General features: G+C 46.5%; 1 protein-coding gene across 3 annotated transcripts in view; it reads left to right on the top strand.

Annotated features, from left to right (window-relative positions):
* FUT8 (fucosyltransferase 8) overlaps positions 1 to 21,811 on the top strand; it is a 411,868-nt gene extending 390,057 nt beyond the window's left edge. The window contains exons 12-13 of one of the 3 annotated variants that reach the window (XM_040641777.1): positions 11,588 to 11,656; positions 21,380 to 21,484. In XM_040641777.1, the coding sequence (XP_040497711.1) occupies positions 11,588 to 11,642 (55 nt within the window). In that variant the 3' untranslated portion in view covers positions 11,643 to 11,656; positions 21,380 to 21,484. Of the gene's footprint in view, positions 1 to 11,587; positions 11,657 to 13,365; positions 13,423 to 21,379 lie in introns of those variants that run through there. The other 2 variants (XM_040641778.1, XM_040641772.1) reach the window with 2 other exon arrangements.
* The last annotated feature ends 1,329 nt before the right edge of the window (positions 21,812 to 23,140 follow it).

Below are 23,140 nucleotides of genomic sequence, written 5' to 3'. Positions count from 1 at the left end.
AACATAAAGCTGCTCAGTATTAACTGTCACTAGACAGTTGACTTTGAACAATGAGAGGGTTAGGGATGCAATTGAAAATTCGAGTATAACTTTTGACTCCCCCCCCACCCGAAACTTAACTAATAGTCTATGTTGACTGGATAAGCAGTCAATTAACACATATTTTTTAATGTTGTATGTATTATATACTCTATTCTTTTTTTTTTAAGATGGAGAAAAAGGGGGAGGGGCAGAGGGAGAGGGAGAATCTCAAGGAGATTCCATGCTTGCATGGAGCCCAACTCAGGGCTCCACCTCACAACCTGAGATCATGACTCGAGCCGAAATCAAGAGTTGGACACTCAACCAACTGAGCCACCCAAGCTCCCCTATATACTGTATTATTAAGAAAATCATAAGGAATAGAAAATATATTTACATTGTGTACTATATTTTAAAAAATCTGCATATAAGTGGACCTGTGCAGTTCCAACCTGTATTGCTCAAGAGTCAACTGTAATTTTAGGGCAACAAATCAATTCCAGTGTGTCTTGTGTTGTCCCAATTTCCCCAAGCCTCTTCAACTAGCAGGTCGAAATGGGATTACAGGGATTTTAATAACACAGAAATCACTGGCTCGTGCAGCACTTCAACCCCTGAAAATGCCCCTCTACTACTTTTGTGGGTTCCAGTAGGATGTCTCACTTGGGGCACAGAGAGATTTGCTCCTCCAGGGACCGCTAATGGTCCACTATCTCCCATGGATCTTTGCCTTCTTACCTCCCCACCCAGCTCTTTTTCCAAGCTGCGAACAGAGCTGTCTTCCCGATGTAAATCATATCACATGATTCCCCTGCTTAACACACATCTGTGGCCAGTTCTATTAGTTGCTGTTCCTCAGTCATTCCCAATACTGTTCTTCCTCATTGGGAGCACTGGTTTCCTATGGGAGATGCCCAAAATCCCAAATATCCACCTTCCTGCAGTCCCTTGCAGCTATGGCCTAGGAATATGCCCTGGACGCCCGGACTTGAAGGGAAGACTTCTGAGGATTTCTGGGAAATAATTTCCTCCTTAATATAAAAGACACAAGTGAGAGGAATTCCCTCTTTCTTGCTTTGGGATTTTGTGTGTTGAAGCTGTGATGCTTGATCTGGACTCCCATATTGTGATGGTGGAAGAAAGCTGACCCAGAGCCCTACACTGATGAGCTCCTGCAGCTTTCTACTGCTGGACTTTTTATTATATGAGAAAATTAAATGTCCTTACAATTAAAGCCACTTTTAGATCGGTCTTCTTTTGTTACTTATAGGCAAAAGCAACCAAGGACATTGTCCACAGATCCCTCAGGAGAAAACCCAAATTCCTTAGCATGGGTACATCAGGCCTTCCCAAGTTTGCTCTGTATCCCGCTCCAGCATCATTTTTTGCTAAACCCACCTTGTGTTCCCATTCCGTAGCCACACCAAGCTATTTGCCAAATGGGCCAAGCTTTTAGAAACCTCAGCCTGGAATGTCCTTCCCTGCCCTGGTTACACTCATATACAAGACTCAACTCAAGCTTTTCTTGACCCTTCACACCTTTTGTGTGGAATGTTCCCTTCTTTATGCCTCTCTGTACCTGTAAATACTTCTGTAGTAGCACCGTAACAGCTCTTCTTCCTTGGCTATTTCCATGTCTGACTCTCCTTTCAGCTCTAAGTTCTTTTGGGGCAAGGCCGTATTTTTTATTTTTTTTCAGATTTATATGTCCAGCGCAGATGGTCAATAAATGGGTTTTTGAAATTAATAGATAAATAATTGGATGAGTGATTAAATTCATTGGTTGATCCCAATTCTCAACTTCCCTTATTAACGCAATCATTTAAGGATTTTGTTTTTGTTTGTTTTTAAGTGTGTGAGTTTCTCAGCCTGTTTTAGACCAGTACATACCACTCACCTGGGCCGCTTGTTAGCATGCCAGTTATGACACAATAGGTTTGAACGGAGCCCTGGAGACTCTGCATTTCCAACAAGCTCCCAGGTGGTGTCAATGATGCTGGTCCAAGGAGCATAGGAGAGTCATCAGGACAGCAGGGTCATGGGAGGCAGGGATTGCACCTGTCTGTGAGTGGATGAAGTTCTAAAAACAAGTGGAGACTTATTGACAATGACATTCAGATGACAAGGAGCGCACTTTGTATCCATCATTTCCATCCGGGGGCTTTCATCTCCTCTGGAATTCATCTTCTTCAGTGATGAGCTTTTCTGGGGCTCTTATTTCTCATTTTCTCCAGCTAGAGTCTAGCCTAGGCCACAAACATTACTCTCTCTATACCTTTGAGATTATTGTCAGGGGCTCAGCTGAGCTGGGAGAGAGAGCACTGAGCTAGCTACCAGGTGTCAGAGTAGCTGCTTAAAGCAACAAGGCAAAAATGAAAGATTTAAACCATAAATCACTGACTTTAATGATATAAGCAAGAGTCTAAAACTGGTAAAGATAATGACTGGCCCTGTTCCGTTTCCCCTTGGGGAAAGGCATACCAGTCAGGGTCCAATGAGTCAGTTGTAGATGTGAGGGTTGTCTTGCTCTTGAGGAAGCCCCTGAAGAAAAGACAGTTTTAGGGCCCCTCAGGTTGGAAGAAAGGGATGGGGAAGGGCTCTGAGTGGAAAAATCCTGGGTACTGAGGCAGTGGGGAGAGTGTCTTCATGGTTTCCTCCCCTACTCGCACTCCCCCTCGAAGGAGGCCTCAGCAGAGATGGGCACTTGAAGAGGACCACTGCCCGAGCCTCAGAGAGAGGAATGCAGGTGCCTCCCAGTGAGGAATGCACACATGCAAAGCGATGACCAGCGAAGGGGCGCAAGTGTGTTACTGCACCTCCCTCCACAGCCATACATGGGCCATGCACCAAGGCTGCTGTGCAGACGGCAGCCTTCCCCAGACCTGCCAGGCAAAGCCTCTCTAATTGCCTATGGTCAGACCTTAAAAATCACACATAGGTTTTTAAACAGGAGCTAGTCTCCTCATTAGTTTTTCTCACCAAAGTGTCCACTTGAAATTCATTCATATCCATTCCCCTTCTCTTTGTCCCTTTCCCTCTTCACCTCCTTCCCCCTCACACCTTCCACCCCCTGCAATCCCACTCATCCTTCTCAGCTGTATTAATTATTTATTATTGCATCACAAATTACCCCAAGACTTAGTGGCTACAAACAACAAATATTTATTATCCCACAGTTTCTAGGAGTCACAAATCAAGGTGTGGCTTAGGTAGGTGCCTCTGGTTCAAGTTCTCTCACAAGGGTGAAAACCGTCAGCCGGGGCTGCAGTCTCATTGGACTAAGGGAACCACTTCCAAGCGCACTCTCTTGGTCATTGGCAGTGTTCAGTTGCTTGCTGGCTACTGGCAGGAGGACCACCTCAGTTTCTTGCCATGGGAGCCTCTCCTTAGGGCATCTTACAACATGGCAACTAGTTTCCTCAGGGCCAGCAAGCAAGTGAGAAAGTATGTGAGAGTGAATATCCAAGATGGAAGGAACAGTCCTTTTATAACTTAATGTCACAAGTGGCATCCCATTACTTCTGCTGTACCCTGTTTGTTAGAACCAAGTCATTATGTCCAGCCCACATGCAGGGGTATAATCAAGGGCTTGATTACTGGAGGTGGGGATGTTGGGGTCCTTCTTAAGGGCTGCCTATCACAAAATTCCAGATAACATTTTCCCTGTCTCCTAACTGTTCATTTAGCACACTATACAGTCCGTTCTCCCTATAACCAAGCTTTTGATTTCATTCTGTTTTGGATGGTTGTTTTATCACCCCAAGTGTCTGAAGCTCCTCTTCTTAATGGAATTCCAGCTCCCTTAGAAGCAAAGACTGCTAGGTCTCGTGCCTCACTTCTCGCCCTCACGGTGCCACCCCAGGAAGACAGCTACGATAAATATTTGTTGATTAGGATCAGCTCTCAACTTAAACTTGTTTAAACTTTTTCTCTTCTAGTCTAGCTTTCTGGGGCTCAGAGATTTCTGTGAGAGCCTTTATATTCAGAGCCTTTTCCTGCTGAGCAAACAGACCTCCTCCAGGTCCATAATCCTTGCTGGGAGGGTGAGGCAGGGTTATTGTTTACACTACAGTGCTGTCTTCTAATGCCTTTAACATTGGAATTTAGCTATTGAAAGAAGCAGGAATGATTTGGAGCCTTTTAGAACAGAGAAAAGATGAAAGGCAAGAGAACTGGCACATGGTGTTGAGTTTCTATTTAATCCTCCCAACAACATGAGGTGGAGTTTATCACCCTCACTTTGCACATACAGAGTTGAGGACCCCACAGTTAGCAAGGAGCAGAGCCAGAACCTGAACCCAGACGCCAGAGTCTTTCCTTCACCTTTGCCTTATGCTTCTAGGTGTGATTTCCAGAGTGGTTTACCCTCACATCAGGCTCCTTCTTGCTGGGGCTATTTGCAGTATCACTGTCTGTGATTCCTGTGGTCCATTCTGTGTCCTGAGATGCCCAGTGAACACCTGAAGTATGAACTCTTTCTCCTCTGGAATAGGGGGTGGCCAGGGGGCTTCCATGCTCACTCCCAAAGGCCAAGCAAAACATAGACGCCCCTCGCCAGTGAACCTGATTCCAGGAGTGGAGAGGTGGAGTGAGGCAGGGAGAAGCTGGGTTGGGTGAAGTGTGGCAAAGAGATGTTGTCGGAAGCTCTGACACCACAGGAAGAAAAGGTCACTTGAAATGTAAGCGTATGTAAATGGATGGCTTTGCCAAGCCAACTTGTCTGCCCTTTTCAGAGGGGCCTCAGCAGTGGCCTCAATCCCCTGAGTGAGACACTTGGTGGAGGTTAGTGTTGCAGGGGACATTGAGTAGACCCAGAAATGTACGCGGAAAGAATTACCATAGCAGACCTGACATGGCTTGCAAGGTTGGCCTCTGGGAACTTGCCATTCAGGAGGGTTCCCATCACCCCAAGTGACAAGTTGCCCACGATTCCTGTACTGCTTGTACAGACAGTGTGGTTTATGCTCAACAACCACTCCTTCTGGGAGTCCAGACTTTGGGGCATGCGAGGCAGACAGTACCGAGCTGACTAGCCCCCAGTAAAAAGCCTGGGCACCGAGTCGCTATTGAGCTTCCCCGGTAGCATCCCGTAGTTAGGATTTGTTGCCGGGGGGAAGTAAGTGTGTCCTGTATAACTGCACAGAGACAGGACCCTTGAAAGCTCATGCCTGGTTTCCCTTGGCTGATTTTGCTTTGTATCCTTTCACTGTAATAAATTTTAGCCTTGAGTATGACTAAATACTGAATCATGTGAGTCCTTCTGTCAAAACACTGGCCCTGATGTGGTCTTGGAGACCCCCGACATACGTGGGAAGGAGGAGTGGAAGGTAGGTGTGGGGGCAAGAGCTTTCCCTAGCTAGATGTCTGTGAATCCTCTTAACTCCACAACTGTCCAAACTTCTCCCTCCTGATCTTCCTCTTTCCCTCTCAGGGTCTCTAATTTTCTTCTTTCCCTCATTGAAAATTATCTCATTATTCAAAATAAATGCTTTAGGTTGTCCTCCTGTGATTCAACCTCATCTGAGCTCTGATATGGGAGAATGAGACCAGGGCTTAGTGATATGAAAAAACTCTTGAATCCTTTAGTTAATAAGTATGATGTATTTTTTGAATATAGGTGAGGTTTGGTGGTGTGAGTGATGAGGGAACAGAAGGCAAGCTGAGGACAAAGCAGAAACTGACACCCTGCAACCGCCCCCCCCCCAATGGATTTACGTGCCGTTCCTCAGACACTCCTGGCTGCCCTAAAGGAAAAAGAAATAGTTAACCTATAGAGACCACAATCCTACAAGACTTGAGTCTCCCTCAGTTTACGAATGTCTTAGCAATCTACAAGACCGAAGCATTTCTATCAATAACCTAGCTTCCGGAAGGGAATGTAGATACAATTAAATGTCCTTATAATCTGCAGCCTCCAGGAAGTTCCCAACCATCTTAATGTTAATGCCTTACTGGAGGGAAAAACAACCTTAACTTGACAATGATAAGGCCTCCAGGATCCTGTGAGTCTTTAACATATGAGAATATTTTCTCAACCTCCCTTTTCCTCACCTCCCCAACCCCATAGTCTATAATCAGCCACCCCTCACAACCTGGGGCAGCAGCTCTTTCTGCCCACGGGTCCTGTCCCTGTGCTTTAATAAACCACCAATTTTGCACCAAAGACGTCTCAAGAATTCTTTCTTGGTCGTCGGCTCCGGACTCCACCCCACCGAACCTCACCTATATTCCACAACCTCATCATGAGGTCTGGATGGGTTGTGGGGTGTCAGCTGATGCTTAGTCCTCAGCTTGCCTCCTGCTCCCCCATCAAGAACACTGATAATAAAATACCTATAGGTTCTCCACTTAAAATTCTTCTCTCTGTTGAAAGGTCTGAAACGGTGTTCTTCTCTGAAAATGTAGATGGGTGTCGCCTGGAGAGCTGTCATGGAGCAGAAAGAGTATCATTTGGCACGGACACAGGAGTCAGAGCGCCAGCAACCCCTTAAGGAGGTTGAGCCTGTGAGAGCTGTGAAGTGAGGACACAGAGGTGGAGCAGGGCCAGATCCAGTGGGTAGCAGAAGCCTTTTTTACAATTTTGAATTTCAAGTCAGGTGCAGGGGGATGGGTAGCACTGGACAGCTTTTAACAGAGGACTGAGATCTTGAATATCTTTTCTAGTTCAAAGACTTTATATATGAATACCTGAATGTCTCAGACCATTTCTGAAGAAGTACAGGACCATTTTGGAGAAATTGGTGCTGTAATTTTATGCCCTTTTGTTGTAATTTCTGGGAGCCATTGAGCCATCATCAGGGATCCTGCTTGGTTTGACACTCTTATTTCCTCCCCTTCCTCCTTGCTTTTTCTAAAGAAATAGAGGCCTAGTCTGTGGTGAAAAACCAGAGTCCTCATTTTCTTCTGTACATCATTGTCATTCAGATTATTTAATTTATTGAATGGGCCTATTATTTGCATTTAGAAGAAAATTGCCATTTACATTTTTAACCCAAACAGCAGGGTGATAAATCAACAGGAGCTCATTATGCCCATTTCCCTGTGGGGTAGGACCTCTGACCCAGCCACACAGCTGGGGAGCAACCCACTGACTACTGGTGCCTTTCCTGCTCAGACATGGACCTCCTCCTGTGATTAGGCCACCTTGGCCCTCTGAGCTGAGGTCTAGAATTCGTTGATTAACCATGCTATTGTGACATAGTAATACCATGAAGGCAATTTGAAAATGGTGTAATAAAAATCTTTCAAGAGTTGAAAGCTAAACTCAACATTTGTAATAGAATCTTCCTCTTCTGATATGAAAGGATAAATCTCACTTCCTAAATATTTTATTGTGTGCCCACTATGTGCCAGGCAGCATTCTAAGCACTTAACCTTTGTCGTTTAATTCCCACAACAACCCTTTCTTTAGCAGGGACAATTATTACTCCCATGTGATAGTTAATTTTCTGTGTCAATTTGATTGCCCAGCTATTTGGTTAAACAGTATTTCCGGTATTTCTGTAAGAGAGTTTCTGGATGATATTAACGTTTGAATTGGTAGACTGAGTAAAGTAAATTGCCCTCCCCAGCATGGGTGGGTTTCATCCAATCCGTGGAAGGCCTGAATAGAATAAAGGTTGAGTAAGGAAGAATTCTCTTTATCTGCCTATCTCTGAGCTGGGACATCAGTCTCCTCCTGCCTTGGACTCAGACTAGAACTTACTAACCCACTGGCTCTCCTGAGTCTTCACTTCACTGACTCCAGATCTAGGGACTTTTCAATCTCTGTAATCATGTGAGCCAATTTGTTACAGTATATCCATCAACCAGTCTCTCTTTTTCTCTCTTCCTCTCTCTCTTTCTCTCCTTGAATAATATCTCTCTCTCTCTGAAAAAAAAAATGTCTTATTGGTTCTATTTCTCTGGACAACTCAGACTAGCACACCCCATTTCACAGCAGTAGAATCTAAAGCAGAGCCAAGATTACCATGGCTATGGTAGGAGGAGCCAAACTGTCCGATTTCAGAGTTCACAGTAGATGGTCCAGCTCACCAAATAGTAGAGAAATACAAATAACAACAAAGATTTGATTCTTTTGCCTCTCAAATTAGCAAATATGAAAGACAGTGAAAAAAAAAAAGCTATACTGATAAGAGATGGGAAAATGGGTACATCTATGCAGGGTTGGTGGCACTACCAACTAGTACAATCTTCCCAAAAGGCAGCTTGAGGATATCACGAGGCAAAATGTATAGACTCCGTCACTAGCTGGCTCCTCAAATATCTGTTGCTAAGACAAAACTGAGCTTATTGCTTTCTGCCATGAAGGAGACCACTGATGTGGTTTTGGAATATAGGTGAGGTTCAGCGGGGTGGGGTCCAGAGCCGACGACCAAGAAAGAGATCTTGAGAGGTTTTTGGTGCAAAATAGTGGTTTATTAAACCCCAGGGACAGGACCCATGGGCAGAAAGAGCTGAAGCCCCGGGTTGTGAGGGGTGGCTGATTATATACTATGGGGTTGGGGGAGGTGAGGGAAAAGGGAGATTTCAAAAGAACTTTCATATGCTAAAGAGGACCTACAAGATACTGGAGGCCTTGCCATTGTCAAGGTAAGATTGTTTTCCCCTCTAGCAAGGTATTAACATGAAGACAACATGAAGTTGGGAGATTCCTGGAAGAATGTCACACATGTCCCACTCAGCAGTAGGGGACAGGCCGTTGCTGGGTGTCAGCTTATGCTTTGTCTTCAGCTTGCCTTCTGTCACCTCATCAACCACCACCTTGAAAATACTTGGCAATGTCTCAGAAAGGGAAAAGAAAAGTCAGAACTTACTGAGAATGGAAGTTCGGTTTAAGGCCAGTCTTTCTGTGGAGGTTAGGAGGAGGATGACATTTGTTTAGGATTGGGTAAGAATAATCCATGGTAGAAACAGCAAGGGAAGGATTTTGAGGGTAGGGATTCAAAGAACCTTATGACACCCTCTGTCTATTGAGATATTTTTTTAAAGAGCTGATGGGTCTTTGGGAAATTCCTGTAATGAGCAATCAAACCGTTTGCTTGTGCAGGACAGTGAAAGTCAGTTCTGATCACCAGGGTAGAGGTGGCGTGCGTTGTTCATTTTGGTAAAAATTATAACGAAGTTAAGTAGATTTTTAAAGGTTGATGAAAAATAAAGATGTTTCAGGGGGTTAATCTGAATATATCACATAAACTACTGCTTCAAACTTCTTTAAAGGATCACCACAGCACCATTAATAATAAACAACCCAAATGTCCAACAACGGGGACAGGCTCAATAATGTATGGCCATCAACAATGGAGTTTGGCCATTCGGCCACTAAGGAAATGATTGTAGAGAAACATACAACCTCTAGTAGTATGAACCACCTCCCAGCCTACGTGTCTTTTTTTTTTTTTTTTTTTAATCTTGTCATTTTCCAGGCTGGCACTGCAGGGAAGAGACCTCCAGGATAGCTAGAAAGGGGCAGACTTGGTGTGGATGGGCTTTGTTCCTATAGACAGCTCTGTTTAAATGAAGAGAAATTCTAATTTTCTGGAGGTGTGGGTGATATAAGCCCTAGTGTTGGCAGGCATGGACTCCGACCCCATGCAGCTCCTGGGCAGTGAAAGAGTGCTCCCAGCCCCTCACCCAACACCCTCTGAGCAGCCTTCCCCACTCCAGGACCACTGTCTTAGCTCAGTGCCCCCTGTGTCAGGACTGTGTTCCTCTCTCCTCTCTCCTCTGGAGTTCCTCTTTGGCCAGTTAACTTCTACTCAGCATTCTTGAAGCTTACGTGCACTCCCCAACTACCTGTCTCTGTCCTAGTACTTCTCATGCCACATATGATGTCTCAGCTCCATCATCTCCCATCACTTTGTGAGCGACTCGAAAACAGGCTCCGTGCTTTGTTCTGCATGTCTAGTCCCTGGCACGTGGCAATCATTCAGTGTATTTTGTTAAATAAAGGGATAGATAAAGATCTCTCATTAAATCATTTGAAGAGTTATCTTTTCCTTTTACGAGTAGGTCAAAAGACTATTTCTCAAGTGCATTTTGTGTCAGATTTTCCCTTCACCTAGAGGTTATATCAAAGGGAAATCCTTCTGATAGCACCTTCCCAGCTGATCCCCTATAAAAAATCATCCAAATGGCCCAGCCTTCAGGCTTTCCACTCTTAGGTCCCAAGGTAGCAGGGCTTCTTTTTCTAAAGCACAAGGATGGTGTTGGATATAATGTATGAAAAGATTTTCCCTTGGGTCTTAGATGGGCACAGAGAAGTAGACGTGGGCAGGTGCTCTGGGTCTTCCCTGGTTTCTCTCAGAACCTGGGGTCAGATAGGAGGCAACGAATCTGGGGGGAAGAAAAGTTTCCTGAAGAATCTACACATCTTTAGAGAGAAAAAAAAAGCCCTTAAAGAAAGTTGAAGAAGAACTTTGGAAAAACCAGAAAGTGATGAGAAATCTGGGGAATGGGAGTCTGATTCCCCTTATTCTTATTTGGTCTGGGGTTGTGGTATAGGAGTGATGTCAGGGAGGAAGTAGGTGCTTGGCTCCCTTGTTTTCCCTGCCCTTGGAGGCTTTGAATGAACTAGGGGTCCAGGGTCTCAGAGGTGGAACAGAGAGAAAGGAACAAGTCGCAACAATGCTGGGGAACACAATGCCGCAAGAGTGGTCTGGAAAAATCAGTCTTGTAATCTTCCACTGTTGTGTCTGGGGGTTGGACATACTCTTGTTCCCTTTTCAGTTTCTTTCTTTGTGGAAAGGTCTCAAAGGAACAGCAGATTGAGGTGGGACTGAGGCTTATCACATAAAGAAGGAAAAGGGAATTAGGGTCCGGTTTCTGTCTTCATGATCGTGCCAGTTAGGAATTGTGCTTACCGAAGAGGCCTTTCTTCTACGCCTGCAGAAAACTATAGGGCTGAGATACTTTATCATGCTACTGGGCCAGGTTTCCCACCTCCCCTCCTCTCCTCCCTTTCACAATGGCTTGGGCAGAAGACCCTGAGATACTGCTGTCTTTGTCATCACACACAGCAGAATTTCTGAAGCTCTAAGAAAATCCTAACCTAGCCAGGTTTTGGCAACAGCAGAAAAGATTCATGGAACGTCACTGGGCACAGCCACATGATTTAAATTAGATAACTCTGAGTTTCAAATTTTCAAGAAGTAGGCTTTCATTGGCTTTGGCGTCTGCTTCTCCCTGTACATTTGCATTTTGGGAAAAAGTCAGGATATGGAAATGAAAGGGTCTATTTCAATGAGGAAAGCATCCAATTATCAGTAAAAGAAAAATCTGACTACAATGGTTTAAATAAATAGGGATGTTTTTCTCTCAAAAAGGAAGTCTGGAGATAGGTCCCTGCTGGTGTTGAGTCAGACATTTGATGATACCAGGGCTGTGGCCCCGGGATCCTCTCGGCAAGTCCCTCATGGTTGTCACAAGGCTGTTCAGGCCATCTTGTCTTCATTCAAGAAAAGAAGAAGGCGGAAGGAACAAAAAAGTCGTACAAGAGATCCCCCACCCCCCACCCCTTACCTGCTGTTTTGCTTTCTGCATTTTGGTTACCCGTGGTCAACCGCAGCCTGGAAGCAGATGTTTCTCCTTCTGATGGATTCTATCATCTCTCATCAATATAAGACGCAGCAGAAGGGTGAGTACAGCGTAATAAGATATTTTGAGAAAGAAAGAGAGAGGCCACATTCACATAACTTTTATTCCAGTATAGTGTTATAATTGTTCTATTTTAATATTAGTTATTGTTGTTAATCTCTTATTTTGCCTAATTTATAAGGTAAACTTTGTGATAGTTATGTAGGTATGGGGAAAAAACACAGTCCATGTAAGTTTCGGTATTATTCACAGTTTCAGGAACCCACTGGAGGTCTTGGAACGTATCCCCTGTGGGTAAGGGGCGGGGGACTCCTGTACTTTTTTACTGGGAAAAACAATAACCTTCCAGAAGGCCCTAGCAGACATTGTTGCCTGGAATGATGCCACAGGGTCATTCCTACGTTCAAGGAAGGCTGGGAAAAAGAGAGTTTTCCCTTCCCAACTTTGTAGGAGAGCCAGTCAGGAGACTAGGGGTGGGACGTGCGTTGGCTCCACCCACCTGCAGTTTTCTGTGGCCGCGCGTGGCCCCGGGATTGAGACACTCTCTGTGTACCTTCTGTGTTCATTGTTCTCCTTGCCAGTTCATGTTAGTCAGCGCCAACTAGTTGGCTCAGTGTTTAGACCCCGTAAATACTACCTAATGGATGTAACGAGCCTTTGTCAAAATGAGAAAAGCACACAGTTTTAGGGGACAGGGGTGGGCGAAGCAGGCTGGGCAAGTACAAGAAGAAAAAACTTTGGAGGAGAACGTCCTCAGAGTGCAGTCAGACTTTGAACCCTGTCTGTCTGAAATACCCTATTTTCACTTCCCAAACGGGGAAGCCAGTCCCACAGTGGGAACCAGGCTCAGAAGCTTATAGCTTTGGGGCACATTAGGAAAGGCAGTCCCCTGGGGATCAGAGGAGAAATTTGTCTTCTCTTCAAATCAGCTGAACTCAAAACCCTCAGAGGCAAATCATTCACTCTTTTAGCATATCATTGTAGGGCCCCTTAAAGCATAACGACAGAAGGACTCCGCCAGAGCCCCAGAGCAGCTGGAGGTTGTGAGAAGGGCCAGGTAATGTTTAAAGTGAGTGTGGGGAGGCTGACTTCCCATCCGAAAGGCTTTGCAGGAGTGCGGAGAGTGGGCTGAGCAAGCCAGGCATTTTCTCAGATGGGGAGGCACTCTCAGAACCCATCCATCCACAACTCTATAACTCATCGCTTTCCCCAGCACCATGGCTCCCGCAACCCCCAGGATCAGAATTGCTCATCGCCATAGCAACCTGGAGAATGGCTTCAAATGAGGTCTCTTAGATCCTGGAGGATGCAGGTGCGCTCTTCTTTTTCCTTTCTCTCTCTCTCTCTCTCTCTCTCTCTCTGTCCCCGTCCTTTCCTACCCTCCCCCTCTCTCTCTCTTTCCCTCTCTTGTTCTTTCTTCCTTCTCCAGGAGGCAGGGCAGGGCAGTGGTGGCAGGGTGATAAAAGATAGGGCTGAAGTTAGCTGTGAAGTTGCCACTCCAACAAGAAATGGCGCAGGCCTCAAGGCAGAGGATGAACACGTGGTGTGTAACTGTACTCTCAGCCTCTTGAAGCATCTGCCCTCACACAGATTCTCAGCTCCTCTCACAAGGAAGAGGGGATTTGCATATGGCTACAGGAAATGAGAGAAATGGGATTGCTCTCCTAGGTAGAATTTTGATACATAAACAAGAAAATAAGAAGAACGTTTTTCTCTTATTGCTTTCCCTTGTGTTTACTCATTTTTCAGAAGCAGTCTGGTTTATGTGGAAGGATTCGACAATTCAATAAATTCCGCAAACTTTTATGGAGTGTCTTCTCTTTATTTTTTTTTATCATTTATATCTCACCTCTTCCAACAGGAATTCCAGGCAGCTTACACTAAAGGACATAAAAGACAAGACTAATAAAATAGAAATCAGGACCAAAAAAAAAAAAAAGAAAAAAACAAATACTTTAACCGCTAGGGTTAACACAGTGGTAACTGAGGATTAAAATTTAATTTGAGAATCCTAAACACAGAGACAAAAAAAATTCATATTCTCTCTGGTTTCTCTTAGAGAAAACAATTTTTCCCCTACTAAATACCGAAAGACAATTCTCTCGGGGAATTTGAATTTAGTTAACGTTTTGTAACATACCCTTCTTCTTCCTCCTTTCATCATAATTATTAATGACATTTATTGAGAGTTATTTATTAAGTGACATTTATTTGTTGACGCTTATTGAATATGTTAGCTACTGTTCCAAGCACTTAATTTTTTTTGAAGATTTTATATATTTATTTGAGAGAGAGAGCATGAGAGAGAGCATGAGTGGGGGAAGAAGCAGAAGATGAAGGAGAGGGAGAAGCAGACTCCCCTCTGAGCAGGGAAACTTACACAGACAGAGCTGGATCCCAGGACCCTAGATCATGACCTGAGCTGAAGGCAGACGCTTAAGTGACTGAGCCACCCAGGCACCCCCCCAAGCACTTTCGGTGTACTACAATCTTGTCCTTGAAATAATCCTAGGAGGTAGGTGCTATTATACCCTCGTCGTCTAGAAGGGAAAACTGACACATAGGTGAAGCCTTCCACATAACAGACTTGGTTCCTGGGCTGTTGCCAAGGACACCCATTCATCCGCTGAGCCTAACACTAACGGTGTCCTTAAGGACCAGGACTAGCTCGCGCCAGGGATCCCTCAGCCCATTCATACGCCCCAGGAGAGCCACGTGCTTTCTTATGCGGAAGAACAGGGAGCTCCGCCTCAGTCAAGACGCCCTTGACCTCAGCTGATGAAGCTAATAGTCTGGTTCCACCGCCGAAGTTGCTCTCATTGTGGCAGGCGATGCAGAAGGATGATTCTGGCCAAGGTCTATTACATCCTTTTTGAAGTAAGAACTGAGAAATCAAGGCGCTTTTGAGACGTATGGTCCCACTTCATGGAAACTTCTCGTCCCATGATCTGCTCAAAGCAGTGACGTCTGAACCTTCTTCAAGCACTTTCAGTCTCTCTCTAGTGCATCGCCCGCCTTGCTTATAGACTAGGGCCAATAGATGCTTTCCATTCCAGAAAATCCTCCGACATGAGGACTTGCAGACATCCAACTCCAGCGTACAAAGCAGCACGAGCTGGTGCCGAGAGCAGGCTCACGGGACGAGCTCCAGAGAGCAGAGGGGCCAGTAGCCCTAAGTGGCGAAATCTGCCCCAAATATTTTTGGTTTAGTCAAGATGCCACGCAGATACTGTGGTGCCACGGAGGGGCTGGAGTGTTCTGAGCAACTACTCACGTGTTCTTTCTCTCTCTCGCTTTTACACAGTTATAGTCGTCTCCATGGGTCTTACGGTTATGTCCTTCAGAGAACTCTGCTCCTGTCTCTCTAACTCGACTGAAATGGTACTTTCATCTAAGTCAGTACCCATCTTTCTTTTGCACTGTCCACAGTCTGTGGACTGCCCACTGCTGGAGTCCAGCACAACTAGTGATGCTTTGCTTTCCCTCTAGAGTCTCCCTCCCCGCCCTCCACCCACCACTTGCACGGACATATTTGAAATTTGTCACATTTCTCTTCATAATAATCATTACTGTTTCTCAAGTGCTTATTATGTAGCAGGCGTGGAACTAAGACGGTCACATGAATTAATTCATTTAAGCCTCCACTCTACTGGGTGGGGATTATTATCATTTTACACAAGAGGAAACTGAGGTTCGGAGAGGTCCCATTACCGCCCAGGGTCTCATAACTGGCAAGTGGCAGAATTGGGGTTTTACCCCAAGAGACTGACTCCAAAGCCTGGATTTGCACCACTCCCTGACCGCCTTCACCTTGCACCATTCATTGTACTATTGTGATGACACGTTTTCACGAAACGGAGCACGGGGCTGTTTTGCATACACCACTACGTGTTGCTTACGTACACCAAAAAGGCAGTTTTTAAAATCAACATTTTACTGAATTTTAATTATGAATATTAGGTTGTATTTACATATGTTGTCTTTTAACTGTTTATGACTGGATAGCTACTCCAGAAAATAAATCTCTCAGGACCCAACATGAAAAAAATCCTTGTTAAATATTTCATTAAAAATAATTTTGTGTTGCTGCCAAAGCAACAGAAAATACTTAAATTCCTTTGCATTCTATAATTTACGTAAGTCGCCATGCTATTCCTATCTGTGAACGTCAAGCGTCCTAGTCTGGGCCCCTGATGGTAACCTGTGTCAGTGTCGTCACGATTTCGACGTTGTGAGCCAAGGCTGAGTGGCAGCTTTGCGGTTCATGAGACACACAGGAGTCTGACCAATTCTTGGAAACGGACAGTGTAAACCGGAACCAGGGAGAGGTTCCGCAGCCCTAAGAGCCTTGAGAAAATGCAAAGCAAAGCAGGTTCCCAGGCCAGCTGTCACTGCTGTCCCCCAGCCACTGAAGGCTCTGAGCACCATACTGTCATTCTGGGGACCTCTAGCGACCTTTTCCTATTCTATTCCTGACTCCCAAATGTGACCTCGGGCGATCTTATCTTCTATCCATGCCTAGGTTTTTCTATTTTTATAAATGGCTTTCCCTCCTCTATTAAGGAATCAGCTTTTGTATTCATTGATGGAGGGAGGTCTTCGAATAAAAAACACAGCATCCATATCTGTATTTTTCTTTAGTGTTAGAGACAGCTGAAAGTTATGCTTTCTACTCTGTATTCTAGGGTGTTTGTGGGTGGGCGTGGGGTATAGGAGTGAGTAAAGGGAACGACCTCCAAATGGCCCAAGGACAGAGAGAATAAAGTGTTTCCTGTTCCTCCTGCAGAGCTGGCAGTCCTGCAAAACGGTCTGTCTTTAGGCTTCCTGGGGGGCACTGGGTCCGCCACACAGGCCTGTATGGCTTTCACGACCTTCATCGACTACATTAAAGTTACTTATTCTAATCAACACCTCATTGGGATGTAGTGGGAGCTGGGTTTTTTTAAGTGTTCTGAGAATTTCGCCAAGCCAGCTGGTGAAGGCTTGGATGCAGGGGTCATAGGTCACCATAAACACAGAATCTAACAGCAGGAGGCTCATGGGCTTTAACTACCTTTATCTACTGGGAGACCCATGCCGCATCCTAGCGGCTCTTAAATCACATGGAAGAAAATTTTATGACTTGGAAAGAAGACAATGCAACCGCTCTAAACCCGCTGCTTCCTATTAGGAAGCAAATGATTGGGGAACTCAGGAGCCACAGGGAAGCGTCAGTACCAGCACCATAAAACCGCGAGGGTTCGGCAGGAGGAGAAACAATTTCTCCAGCTCTAGGCCCAGGAGGAATGGAGAGAACAATGAAGGGAAAGGGATCTAAAGACAACCGTAAAAATAGAAGGAAAATTGGGAAAAAGAAGTCCCCTGAGTAATTCATTAAAGAGGGGAATTACTTTTAGGTCAGACTAAGCCGCTTTGGGTCTTCCCTACTGAAATAAGGTGCCGCTCAGGGCCCCCATCCATTCCTGCATAGAACTCAGGGGAGTACCTCCATCGGGGGCTGGTCTCAGAGACCCCAGGCTCTCTGGACTCAGCCCCCCTAGCCATACCTTCTGGCTACAGAGAGGTTCAGGGGCTGAAAAGACATTTATCTGGACAGGAGGTTTCTACAGACCCACAGAGGGACCCAAGAGTACCGAGACCTCCACAACCCTCATGGAAGTCTGTTACATTCTGGTAGTGACCCAGCCTGAGCTCAATTCCCTAATTTTGCAGATGGATTAGTCAGCAACCTATGGGTCACAGAATCAATCAATCAATAAATCCATCAAACCCACAGAAACCAAACTCCCTGAAACAGCGAGGGAAGCAAGCCAGAGTGAGATGCGGGCAGGTAATTCCTTAGACTGTCTTCTGTTCTGCACTCTGTGAGGACCAGAGACCAACTAGCACTGGCAATCGGAGTCTGTAAAACCCTTTCCGAGGGCACCCGGACACTCAAGCCATTGTGTTGTTCGGAACCTCCTTGACAGTTGAGGGGATTTCTACTTTCTCTTCTCTTTCTCTCAAAGGGTGCCAGGGTGGACCCCTCATGGGGAGATGAGCCGAGGAGAGCATTCTGAAGCAGGGATGTCTTCATTTGAGGATGCAGGAAAAATTCACTTGGTTTAGTTTTTCTTCCCCAGAGAGTAATCCATGATGGTTTCTTAGCTCATAGACAAGTTACAATGAGTTTAAATGACTTACAATATATTAAAGGATGTGTGAGGGTGTTTAAACACATCAGTATATCCCAAGGCCACACAGCATATAGCAAAACAGAGATGTCTAATAAGATACAATTAAGGCAATAGAAAAAGAATGGCTATTACAGAGCAAATAAAGGAATATTTGAATAATCTGAACCTGTGTAAACAAATAAATCATCTTGCATCCTTGGGTGATAATAAAATTAGATAATAAACTGTAGGGTTGGAAAATTTCTTTGCACAGAACTAACGGAGGAAACAGGCTGGCTTGGTTTTGGTCTTCGTAAATGTTATTAGTGGTGCTTAAAATCGCAACTGAAGAATTCTCCTACAGGCAATTAGGTAAAACAAGTAAAACCAGGAAGTGGAAGAAAGGCCTGATACAGAATTTCCCAAAGACTGTGCACGAGCCTCACACGCTGTGGCGCCTGAGACGCTAGCGTGTCCTGTCGGCGGGCTGGGGCGGGCCGTGCACGACTGGAAAGCGTCGCCAGTGGCACTGCCCAAAGCAGAGAAACTTCTGACTCTCCCACCCAACTGATACTAGGTCCAGAATTGATTTCTTCATGAATTGGTTCATTCTACTGATACTTGTGGGCATCGATGTTAAGCAGGTTTCGCTCTGGGCCTGGAAGACATCAGGGAGAATAAGACAAACAAGGTCTTTATTTTCATGAGGCTTAAATTCTGTGGGGAGTATATTGAAAATAAACAAGTAAACCCATAAACAGACAAGATAAAACCAGATAGTGATAATTGCTGGGAAAAGATGACAACGGGTGACGGGCTGGCGTGTGACTGAGGTGGTAACAGGAGAAGGCTAAGTAAGATAATGATAGGAGATCGGGGAGGGTCTCTCTGGGGAGCCAAGTGGCATTTGAGCAGAGAGCCAAATAGTGAGAAAGCCACGGTCGTATGGAAATCTTGCGGAAAGACCTTGTAGACGGCAGGAATGATGTGTGCAAAAGTACTGGGAGGGCCCCAAGTCTGCGGTGCCTAAGAAACAGAGAGAACCAGCATGTCTGGCGAGGCCCAGGGAGCCTGGGAAAGGTCTGAGATGCAGGGGGTGGGGGTGGGAGGCTAGGTCTGGGAGGACCTTGTCAACCAGAGTCACAAATATAGGCCTTCATCTAGGTGCCGGGAAACCAGGGAGAGTAGGGAGGGTTCTGGTCCACACTGAAATTCTCTTTTTTTTTTTTTTTTTAAGATTTTATTTATTTATTCGACAGAGATAGAGACAGCCAGCGAGAGAGGGAACACAAGTAGGGGGAGTGGGAGAGGAAGAAGCAGGGTCATAGCGGAGGAGCCTGATGTGGGGCTCGATCCCAGAACTCCAGGATCACACCCTGAGCCGAAGGCAGACGCTTAACCGCTGTGCCACCCAGGCGCCCCCACATTGAAATTCTAAGTCTCAAACTGACGCTGGGTACTGGTGGGGGTCTCCCCAGCGGAAGAAGGAGTTGGGAAAGGGAAGGAGATAGTCTTGGACATGGGTCAGGCTGCCACATGGCCGCCAAGGCAGGCTTGGAAAAACCTCCAGACTGGTCATCAAGCTGTGTTTTCCACCTTGTAGACGGAAGAGCAGGAAAAGCCGAGCAGAGAGAACAGTAATAGCCTTCTGACCTGCACACGCTGGGCGCTCCTCTGTGCCATGCAGACACATATTCACTCATTCGACCCTAACAACCACCCTATTCGCATCCCTGTTTCAGATGAGGAAACTGAGGCACGGGGAGGTGAAGTAAGTGGCCCCAAACCTGTAAGTGAGGCAGGTGTTCAGAGCGAAGAGCTCGAGCATGCGCCTCCCTGAATTTCCTACAGCCACCCCCAGACCTTGGCTTCCCGCCTTCTTGGGATGCTTGCCTTTGTTCTGGGAGAGGCCCCTGCTTCCGTTTACTGACTCTCCCCTTTCTGCCAACGCAGCCTCGAGTGGATTTCTGTTATATGCGACTGAGAGTCCTGGCCTCTCCTGCTTGTGGGGAAAGAGCTAGCTTCTACATGACGACACAGGCCGTTCCGCTGGCATCTCAGAGAAAAAGGGACGCACCCATCCCTTCCACAGACAGTTATACTGACAACATTGTTAATCACAGGTAGCATTTTTGACAGGCTTCTGATGTATTGGGTGCTGTTCTGAGTCCTTCCTGTAAACTAACTTATCCAGTCCACACACACCCTAGGAAGTGTATGGTATTATTCTCTTCCTTTAGGGGAAACAGAGGCACAGAGAGAGTTATGAGCTGAATTGTGTCCTACCCCAAAATATTTTGAAGTCTTAACCCCTTCATACCTCAGTATGTGACCTTATTTGGAAAAAGTGTTGCTGCAGTTATGATGAGGTCATACCAGAGAAGGGTCGGCCCTCTATCCAATATGGCTGCTGTCCCTACAAGAAGAGAGAGCACACAGGGAGAACACCATATGAAGATGGAGGGAGAGATTAGAGTGATGACACACCAACGAGTCAAGGAACACCAAGGATTTTGAACAGCCACCAGAAGTTTAGAGAGAAACCAACAGATTCTTGCTTAGAGCCTCCAGAAGGAACCACACTCACCAACACCCTGATTTCTGATTTCTAGCCTCCAGAACTGTGAGAGAATAAATTTCTGTTTTAAGCACCCCAGTCGGCAGTACGTTGTTCTGGGAGGCCTCGGAAATGAAATCAGAGAAGTTAAGGCATTTGCCCACGGTCACACAGCTAGTGAAGTGGTAGAGGGAGCGTAAGCTGGGCTGTGCGTCTCCGACCTTCTCTGCGGTACCCTCCACAGCTGTGCCGATGTCTTAGGGACTCCTAAGCAGATGGCCAGCCTTGAGCCAAGGGAGAAGCAGAGTGTGCCTTTTTCTCTCTGCTACTCCTCACTGTGGGGCTAGGGCAGAAAGGGGAAAGAGTTCATGAGTGTGCAGGAAAATCTAGATGGGGCAACTCGGCTGGAGTGAAGGCGAGCCTGCGACACTGTCTTTGACAGGGGGTCCCCCAGCTTCTCTCTCAAGACTTGCCTGGACTCAGTGTGCTGGGCACGTGTGTGAGAGGGCAGCAGGCACCGGACTTGGAAACCTGCTTGGCCTCCCACCGGCTGGGTGACCTTGGCCCAGGTGCCCGACTTCCCCATGCCTCAGTTTCCTCAAGTAGAAAGGAGAACAAGTCCTACCCCTCCTCCCCCCCAGTGCTGTGTGGCAAATGTGGCAGGGAAAGCAAGCGTGTGTGGGCCGAGAGCGGGACCTTAGAGATGAGACAACAGACAGTCGTCCTCTGTTCTGTCATTCCCCAGCCACGAGGTGCCGCAAGTCAAAGCCACGGGGCGTTCCTCTTTCCTTCCCTCTCCTTGGCTTTGTCTAGGCCGGGCCGGCTTCTCAAGTTTGGCTCTTAGTATGCACGGCTCTTCCCTAAGCTTCCAAGTGGGATCATCTACATGAAAAATTAATTGTGTATTTTTTTCTTCTTTTTTTTTTCAAGTGGAGAAATTATTTAGGGCTTTGGGGAAGATGGGGCAGCTATTTGCTATGCAGTGGCTCATCCCCTTAGCCATCACCCCTGCCATGTTCAGCAAATGATTCTTCTATTCTCTTCCTGGCAGGTGGTCTCGCAGCTACATGTGTTCCGCGCATCCAGCAGGGCGCTCCGGGGGCCGCAACGTGGTGATGACTGCTGTTTCTAATTACTGCCGTATCAGGAGGCAAAGGAAAGAAACTCGGCCGGCCTGCTGGGCTGCTGTGCGGCGCTGACGTTCTTGGCTATCGGGCTCCTGGGGACGGCGGGGCCTGGCGGCCTGACTGGTCACTTGAGTGTGGACTTGCCTTTCCCCAAACAAACCCGACAGCTGCATGACTGACAGGGACACAGCCATCGATACGCCCTTATTCACGGAACTCCTAGTATGTGAACTCTGGTTGTGTCGAGCACTGGGGCTGGGGGAGAGACAAGCAGTCACAAACACAGCTCCAGCCTTCAGGGGCTCACATTATAGCTGGGGACAAGGACAAAAGAAATAAAGAGAAAAATTTGCTCCATTTGTCGGTCCAATGGCATCTATTCAGAGTTGCCCTGTGGAGTTTATAGTCTAGTGGGGGAGAGAGACAGCCACCAAATTCCATCCCAAATATGCAGGTGCCGACCACAGTCGATGCTATGAAAGCAAAGTATGGAGGCTGGTAGAATGTAAACAGAGACCCAACGTCTCTGGGGTTAGAGGACTCCTGGATGAACTGCTCTAAGATCGATTCACGGACATGGAAAAGCAAGGTTCCTCTAGGAAGTGTTTAGAAAGAATGAACGAGAATTAGCAAGCTGTGTGGATAGGTGTAGTGGGGAGGAAATTGTGAACTGTGACTTCTAAGTTTCTAACTAGAATAGCTGGGAGTCAAAGGTGCCCCTGTCAGGCAGGGCAGTTGGGACGGGGAGTGATTTTTGCAGGGGAAGCAGCACAGAACAGGACAAGCGCGGAGGACAGGCGGGGTGACTGGGGACGCTGGGCCAGCTGGGCAGGCAGGCGGCAGGAGCCCAGTGTTTGGGGCTCTGAGGCGGAGACATCACAGAAAAACCTCCGGGCAAGTGAAGACAGGTGTGCGGGGCAAGTCTCCAGCTGGCGAGCTGCTCCAGCTAGGGCTTCAGATGGGAGCAGGGGCCTCACACTAACGGACACCCTTATACTGCCGTGCGTGGGGTCATTAGGCAGCCGGACTCCGAAACTCGCTCCAGGTCATTTCAGTAAAGTGTGTGCGCGCGTATGCGTGGTGTGTCTATGTGTGTGGTGTGTACGTGTGTGTGGTATTATATCCCAGGGCAGGAAATAGCTGGGCCACCTGGGAGGGGACCTTGGAAGTCATTTATGGCGGCCTCTCCTCCCCTGTTTCTGAGGACACGTGGTTTCCCCTCTCCGCCTTCTGAGTGTATCTGTTCCATGTTCCTGCCTCTCTCTGCGGACTGTTGGATGCTGGACTGACTATTCCTTGCTCCTTCGTGGACTTACTGTGGCTTTTTAGTTCAAGAACCCAATCTTATCCATCTAATCATCGTTCAATAAAACTTCTTGAATACCTACTGTGTGTCAGGCAGTATTTTTAGGCACTGGGAATACAGCAGATATCAAAGTAAAGCCTCTTATTTCTAGTAGGGAAAACATATTAAACAAATAAAGATATAATATTTCAGGTGGCAATATGCTGTGAAGAAAAATAAAGCCTAGTGAGGGTCTGGAAAGTGCCTTTGAGGGCGTGGGGCAGACTGCCATTTTTATAACTGTCGTCTGGAGGGGCCTTGCTCCCATCAGTGACATTAGAGCAGAGCCTCGAGGAAATGAGTGCGTGATCGTGCGGGTAGCTGAGGTAAGAGTTTCCCA

Source organism: Ursus maritimus, unplaced genomic scaffold (genome assembly GCF_017311325.1).
Source record: "Ursus maritimus isolate PB19 unplaced genomic scaffold, ASM1731132v1 scaffold_25, whole genome shotgun sequence".
Lineage (NCBI taxonomy): Eukaryota > Metazoa > Chordata > Mammalia > Carnivora > Ursidae > Ursus > Ursus maritimus.
This window is presented reverse-complemented; position numbering and strand designations above follow the sequence as displayed.